This window comes from Magallana gigas, chromosome 7, assembly GCF_963853765.1.
Source record: "Magallana gigas chromosome 7, xbMagGiga1.1, whole genome shotgun sequence".
Classification (NCBI taxonomy): domain Eukaryota; kingdom Metazoa; phylum Mollusca; class Bivalvia; order Ostreida; family Ostreidae; genus Magallana; species Magallana gigas.
The window spans coordinates 21,156,144-21,164,776 of NC_088859.1; the positions used below are offsets into that span (position 1 = coordinate 21,156,144).

The window sequence follows — 8,633 nt, forward strand, 5'->3', positions numbered from 1 at the left end:
ATAAATATATTATATTATAAATATATTATTATAAGCTTTTTAAAATATTTTCTTTTATACTTCTAAATATCTCATTTGTCATTTTAAAAAAAAGTTATGAGTTTACTATGACGGTCAACTCTTTACGTCGATTCCTATTGTGACGTCAGCAAACCCGCGAGCTACGTTAATGTGGTTCTTCATCTAAGTTAGCTTAAAGGGGCATGGTCACAATTTTGGTCTTATTCAATTTTACTGTTTTAATTATTTACAATGCTTAAGGAATGTATTTCTAATGATCGTGTGAAATTTGAAAGTTAGTCGTAGAGTTATAAGCAAGATATAGGACGTAAACAAGGCCCGTGTCCTGTTTTTGTTTACATAGGTTCAATGTACCAGTAAAAAAAACTTTTTCATGCTGAATTGTCTATCCTCTTATTCATCATAGGCTTAAATAAACAGACATTTATTTTAGGTATAAACTGGAATTTTCACTTCATCATTCAAAATGTAAACAAACGCCTTGTTTACATAGCAGGAATTGTACAGTAAGCACTGTAACTCGCTTCAAACTCAACAAATGACAATCAAGTTTTGGTTGCTTATTAAAAATACATTACTGAAGCATTGTAAATATTAAAATCGAAAAAAATATTTTTTGTCCGAACTTGATCGTGACCGTGCTATTACTAGATTTGATCAACCCTTGTTGCTGTTGCAATTGTTTCATTATGCTTGTACGTTAGAACAAGGATGATATATCATTCGCATTTATAAAATTTTCAAAAGTTTTTGTCTCATTTTTTTTTTTTTACAAATGTGCCCACCCCCCATCTCACTCTCTTTCATTGGTAGGAGCTTTATATCTACAGGTGCATCCCCATAAATGGGAGTTCTATTGTATTCACATGTCGCCAACAAGTTCAAGCTTATATTAATTAAGCTTAACTATATAGCTTAACCCAAGCTTTTTCACTATATCCACAGATACACTAAAAAAACATGAATTGGAGATCAATTTTATCCACGAGTACATCAACAAGCATAGGTGGAAGCTTTGTAACTACAAGTACATCAACAAGCAGAGATTGGGATGCTTCACGGATACATAGGCAAACATAGGTGTGGGCTTTGTCTACACAGTTACATTAACTATGGGATATAGGTTGGAGTTACCATAGGTATTTTGTCTAAGTATATTTGGAAGTCTGGGGTCAGCCCATACTTGTAAGTCCTTGGAGTTCGTGCTTTCAGTTTTGATTGAACGCGAAATAATTCCACTTTTGTCGAAAGTGTAAATTAATGAAATAAGCCACAAACGATATACACGTTATAATTTATTTAAAAAAAAATATAATTCATTAATTATTTTTTTGAATAAACATTTGGTTAAGATAAGAAAGACAAAAGTAAAATAAATGCATATATTTTAAAATACGCAGGCGAATTGATTCCAACTACATTGCACCTTTAGAAGACCAAACCCTTTTTCAGAGATAAACTAAATTATAACCATGTCATACATACTAAACGGAACTTTACCAAACACGTAAAACAGAACATTAAAGACAATAAAAGATCTCACAGAAATTCCTTAAAATTGTACCCAAGAAATTTTAAACAGGCAGCTAGGGATCATGCTTTGAGACCAAACGTGCCTTTAAAAAAGAAAACCAACACCTAACGATTGACCATCAGACATTAGGTATGTTTTATTTACGCATGTTCTGTAATAAAGTCCACATCACCTGTCTACACGTCTCACGCGAGAACTATTCCATGTGTACATTTCTCTGTTCAAATAAATATCTTGAAAATCGTCAAGTTATTAGCCCGGATTATCACCATTTTGTTTGTCAATGCCACAAGGGAATGTTTGTAAATATGGACCTTGTTGGTGTAATTACTGTATGATTGTATACAACTCTCGTTTGACAAATACGAATGGAAACTTTTCGATCCCGGCATTAATTCGGCAACACAAAAAATGTGGGGGAATGGCAAGAACCTAATTTGGGTAAATCCTTGGGTGTGTCGAGTTTAAGTGTATCTAGTATATTACACCCGTACACTGTACATACACTGCATGATTCGAAGACTCTCGTTAACTTTATTCATTTCCAAAACAGACATGGCGTTGATTGTACTTTGGATGGCTTTGGTAATGTTAGCAGGTTGGTTTCTTTAAATATTATTTTTATTTGTGATCAGAATGTTTTTACTTTAAATATACATATATATCAATTATTTAAGGCCTAAATCGCAATGTGTTTAGATGTACAAGTATTTTAACATGATTTGCGGCATACTGTTCCTTCACATATTTTTGTATATTCGTATGCATGTCGATTTGACTTCAGCAATAATTAATGCCTTTCATTAGTAAATCTGCTCAATTATGGTAAAATATAGCACCCATAGGAATAAGGAAAGTAACGAATGCATTTCAAAGTAAAAAGAATTGTGTCGTTTGCATTACAAATATACATAAATTATAAAGCACTTTCCATATTTGTTAAAAGCTTGAGTGTGTCAAGCACTGCATCATCTATAAATTAGATAATTGGCTGTCATCAATTAAGCTGTGTCAAAAAATTGTAAATCTTTACATATTCGCATTATTTATATAACTGAAAGAAAATCGGCGAACAGCTTTGATCCATAGGGAATAATTTCTTTAATCATTCGTATTGGTATCATTTGAACTGTTTAATCGATTATCTAGCTTTTTATATCGATTACCCAAACACAAAAATTTAAAACTGCCTATTTATCTTAATCGACATAACAATAAAATGTCTTTTTTATATATATAATGCAAAAATATAAACTTCATTATTCCTGTGGAATTATGCGGTACTCGCAAATCACCAAAATAATAAATAATTCATTGCAGGAAAAATTCTAATGAGTGAATCGTGCAAAATATGTTTCGCTAATAGATCTGCAAAATAGATATATTTCAAGCACGTAACATCGTTGAGACAGTCCTATCGAATTCTCTTAACGAAGGGAAACAAATTCATAATCTGTGAGAGGGGGCAGTATGTTAAAATTTGATAAAAATTTTCTTCCTATTATTTAACAGGCACGTAGCATCGTTCTTGAAAGTGTGTGTGTAATGGGGGGGGGGGGGCGCAGACTCATCCAACAAATCTTGACAGGCATTGAAAAAGGAAGAAAACGGTACTTTCCAAAATCCTGAAAATCCTAATCCGTGGGGGGTTGGGGGGGGGGGGGGGAGGGGGGGTTGGGGGGGGGGCAACTCCTTGTTAAGTCAATTTTAAAATTTTGGTATGTAAATTTAAGAAAAATCTGTGCTGCGCAAAAAGGGGGGGGGCAGGCCCCCAGCCCCCCCCCCCCCCCCCCGATACTACGTGCCTGTTTAAACGCTTTTCCCTAAAAGTGAAAAGTAATGGTGGTGGTGGTGGTGGTGGTGTGTGTATGTGTGGGAGGGGGGGGTCGTTAGTTCGTTTAAAATTCATAATAATTTCTAAATGTAAATTTAAGAATGAAAAAATTTGGTTTAAAAAAAGTTGGGTAGGGTTGGAGGGAGAGGGCTGTCCGTCTCCTCTCTTGGTCATCCTTTCCCATTTTGCTACCTGCCTGTTTTTGTTTAAAGGAATCACCGAAAATTCATCGTCAATACTCTCTGTTCACACACACAACCTCCCTGTGGAGGATTTATTTTGAACAAATGCGTTAAAAACTTTTTTCTTCTATTAGTTTATCCCATACATTGCACACCCTCTCTATAGTTTACTTTTTACATATGCGCGTGAAACTTTTCTTTCATACATGTAAATGCAAGTGCAAATAGTGTTATCTGCTTTTATTTCAAGGTACCACAAGCTGTACCCTTGTCGCCGAGTTCTCTTCCAACACAACTGTTTTACTTGGTAGCGACGTCAAGCTTTTATGTACTATAAGATACCAGACGGAAGGAAGTAACGTGTTATGGAAAAAGGTACTCTATACAAAATACAACAGGAATTGCGAGTCAATGAAAATTGATCATTTTCTACATTTAATTTACCAGTACTTTTTAAAGCGATAAACCCTTAACGTAACGTAACGTAACGTAAAGTAAATTACCGTAAACAAAGTAAAGGGTAAAAAAAAATCTTGTTATATCGGGAAATAATAATTTTATATATATCAGATTGACTTGGGATCAAACATACTGTCATTAAACAACGAAACCATCTTCACGGGGAAGTATGAAGTGGAGGATCGGTACAATCTAGTTATCAAAAATGTCCAGTTCCATGACGAGGGCATCTATGAGTGTGACACCGGGGAACAGCGCCTAACCATGGCGTTACAGGTGGCAGGTGAGCTAATTCAGCTAATATTAATCTATGATAATTATTATAAATAACCTTACGTTATTAAACTGCAAATATCAGATCAAGGGGCACACAATAGACACAAAATATTTTAAATGATATTAGCGAAATTGAAACTATTAGAAATATGGACTCAAAGTTATCACAAGATATAGGCCTATTCATAAATATTAATCACTAAATTGAAATTATCAGAACAAGGGACTTAAAATATTACAGAATCTATTTAGTAATTTTAGAACAAGGGATTTTAAGTTATCGCACAATTGATATACTGAAACTATTAAAATGAAATTATCCGAGCAAGGGACTCAAAGGATACAAAATACATTTTATTTATTATAAATATACACGTAGAGAAAATCATTGCATTGATTTTATGCGATTCTTTCTCATTTTTTTTTTTAGAAATAAAGGAACAGTAGTATCTATATTCCTCTGACAATGTGATATAAGAACGCATTTGTTTGTGTGGTTGTTTGTGGGTATTTTTTTAAAACACAGTCCGAATTTGCTCATATTTAAAATTTAGAGTACTGTTGAAAATGTTTTGTATTTGTCTGATTCCGTCGTGAATGGTTTTGCTTGTACTTTTGCAGTTCTCATGTCCAACATGACGATGCACTGGGATATACCAACTCCTTTCAAACCCTACGCCTACGTCAACTTGACGTGTGTATCTATAAATAGCCGACCCCCAGCGACGTTACGGTGGTACAGAGGTGTCCATGAAGTGACTCGCTCATCCATAAACAATGAACGAGTGACTCGACAAAATGGTAATTTACTTCTGGCATTCAAGCTTTAGAGTACACTCACCCTTAAAAAAGAGAGATAATTTCACCATCATTCCTTTAAATAAGTTCATATACATCGTCAGCTGACCATGGTTGATTACGCTTGATAAAGAGAGGAACGACGCGCAATCTACCGTGGATGTCCGACGATGGTTTTAAGGTGGCTCTATACACCCACAGTTTATTCCAATTTTCAATAGAAGACCACAAAACATATACTCATCAAATATTAAAATGATGATAGGAATACTATAGGTATTTTTAAAGAACTTTTTAATGTTTTTTCGTGTTTTTGTAAAATATTTTTTAAAAAGACAGCTATTTACAAATTGAGAGAAATTTGTTTGTCATGTGATGGATATTTCCTTCGGACATATAAAAAAAATATAACACTTCTTAACATTCAAAAATGTTATTATTGCAATTTTTTTTAAGTACATGTATATTTCCCCCAAAACATAATTTTTCATATTTTCTTACTCTGTTGACAAATCATCTGAAAAAGTTACTTGATGTTATAAGAAAATGTATTTTAATAAATGTGACATAAAAAATTGGATGAAAACCATTGCAAATAAACACAAAAAATATTTTAAATTTTATTTGGTATGAAAGTTCCTTAGGTAAGGGTTATCGTTCCTAAATCCCAAGGCCCAAACACCTTGGGGACTTTTCCTTTCTGAGTAGGGGAACATTGACAAGGCTAATAGGATTTATGTATCCCTTCTGAGAGAAATTCAAAGCAACCCTCTCATCCCCGTTAGGTGTAGATATCAATGTCCATTAAAGTATATTATAATTGAAATATTTTCACCGGTTTAGAATTTTCTTTCACTGTATTCAACCAAAAAATGCGTTTTAGAAATTTTTGGAACGTTAAAAAATTTGTTGATTTGAACGGGAATCGAACTCATGACCTACTGGTTTGTAGTGAACCCACTAAACCACTGCGCTACGATGTAACATATCCATGATGGTAAAGAAACTATTTAAAAAATTATACTTGATTTTATTGTTTATTTCGATAAATAATACCACACAACGTGAAGGTGTCACATACCACATTACTTGTAAGTAATGAATTTTCCAATTATCAAATTAAATCTATTCATTTAACAAATTTTTGAAAAGAGCGGTTCCCATAGAATTCGCCTCAGTTTAAATCAGCCAGTACCGGAATTGCATGCTTCCAGATATACTTTTTTTGCGTACTGCGTCATCAAGAAGTGGTGTATAGAGCCACCTTAAATAAAGTTTGATCTGGGGATATGCTGAAATTTTTAGTGGTTCATTTTAATCCTTTGAGACCTTTGATCGAGACCTTTTTGGAAATTAACTAAAACTATCAAGATGATGGATTTTAAAGATAATATCTTTGTCTTGAGCTAGTCTTTACTCTCCAATCGGCAATGATGTGAAGCGATATTCCCATCAGAGATCAACCATTCCGTAATATCATAATTGAATTTCTTATTTTTACTCAATGAATGATTGCATCATTTTTATTTCAGGGTATGGTGACACCACAAGCACATTAGTAGGTCAAGTTTCCTCAGAGGACGTGCCGTATGTGTGCATTGCAGACCTCCCCGATAACCCACGTGTTCGGAGTGAATTCTTGTTCCCTCCCATAATTGGTCAGTTATGTCATACAATGAAACTTTTTTTTCATTTATCTTCATTTTTTAAGACAATACGTACAAATTAAAGGAAATTCACCGAATTTCAAGCCAACTAATAAAGATAAAATAAAGACGTCAAGACCCTACCAGAGTGACATTAAACCTTATCAGTAATTACAGTCATTGGAAGAGCCAATATTCATAAAACACCTCATAATAAAATGTCGCTCTGTTGGTTTCATTACACACATTTTTTTTCTTTTTTCAGGCGCGGCATGTCTTCCCGGAAGTGGAGTAGTTATTGTTGTTTTTCTAGGACTTTTGTCGTATCTACTGAATTCTTGAATAAACTGTACATACACTTAACAATACAAAACACGACTGAACAAAACGTTAGAACCATTTTAACAAGACCTTGGACTTTCAGTAGGTCCGACGTAACTATCCATTTCTTGCGTCAAAACAAATTAAAAATGACGCAACGAAATATGCACTAATTGCGTAATCTTAGCTAAAAAGCAGGTAAACCTTGTTGATTTGAAAGAGCCATGACTGAGTAGCCTGCAATGAAATAGACAGGCCTACATCACATTGCTGTTTGACACAACTACCTAGAGTCCAAGCTCTTGTTAAAATGGTTCTAGTATCTCATACAATTAAATGTGTCATTTATGCTCACGTCTTTTCGGCTGCAGTTACATGTGAATGCATGTATATATGTGTAGACACTTGATTCGAAGTACCCTAAAACTGAAGGGTGTTGAAAATGAGGTCATTACATGTACGTCAAACCACTTTTTTACGACTTGAGAAAACGTTTTCGCTACCTGAAAACATAAAAACTTTTGTATTTATCGGTGTAATTTGTAACATGTCAATTAATTAAGGCGACGGCATCAATGAACAAATATCGATCAGCTTTTTTGACACACATTAAAACACCAAGATATAAAAACTATCTAATTGTCATTAACAGCAGTTTATGAATAATTTATGTTATCTATACATGTAGTACACAATTAATATAAATAATATATTGCAACAATAAATTTGGGTAATTGCTATCACGACGAACAATGCAATGTTTCCGAGAAACACATGATACGATATAAAGACTACCTTCATACTCAATTTATTTCCTTTTGACAAATAATATCTACTATTACGTTAAGGTGGATTGCTACACCAAAATTTTATTTTTTTAAGTATCATTTCTGAAACATGATTTCGTTGTTCAAAGAAGGATATATGCCCTCAATTATTTTAAACGATATCTTTTGTTTGTTCTTTTTTTTTTTATGAAAAAAGGGAAAATATGTTTTTGGTTGCACTGTAAAGTTTGTTGTGAATGAATGCATTATGATATTATTATCTAATAAATAATATTCAGTAGTGTCAATAAGACTTTTTAGTTTTTTAATTAAAAGATTATTTCTGAAAATAAAAAAGACATCTTTTGTTAATTTTTTTTAAAATCTATTGATAAAATCTTTTCTACTGTACAATGTGTTACTTGTAACCAAAACAGAGTTTCTAGTTTTTTATTATTTTTTGTTGTTGAAATATTAAGGGCATATACCCTTCTTTAAACAACGAAATCATGTCTTAGAAATGATACTTTAACAATCCATAAAATAAAATTTTGGTGGAGCATTGTTACAATGCATTCCTCTTTAAAAATGGCAATCGGAACATCGCTCGGCCTTTTTCGACTTGACGGAAAAGGCCGAGCGATGTTCTGATTGTAAAAATTTTTATCCGTGTAACGTTCTTTGTGTTAGTTTTTTTATCCTGTATATTATCATATTTTGTTATCATTTTTGCTCATGAATAATTTCATTTGATGTTAATGGTTTCTACCATTATTCGATTTTTCAACCTTTTGC

At 33.1% G+C, this 8,633-nt stretch overlaps 1 protein-coding gene across 1 annotated transcript; it reads left to right on the top strand.

The window, feature by feature from the left end:
• The first annotated feature begins 1,938 nt into the window (after window positions 1-1,938).
• LOC105344804 (CD276 antigen homolog) lies at window positions 1,939-7,190 on the top strand. The gene is made up of 6 exons (XM_011452691.4): window positions 1,939-2,153; window positions 3,822-3,946; window positions 4,142-4,313; window positions 4,928-5,107; window positions 6,637-6,762; window positions 7,016-7,190. The coding sequence occupies exons 1-6, from the start codon at window positions 2,066-2,068 to the stop codon at window positions 7,090-7,092; spliced, it is 768 nt and encodes a 255-aa protein (XP_011450993.3). The 5' UTR covers window positions 1,939-2,065; the 3' UTR covers window positions 7,093-7,190.
• Window positions 7,191-8,633: the final 1,443 nt, after the last annotated feature.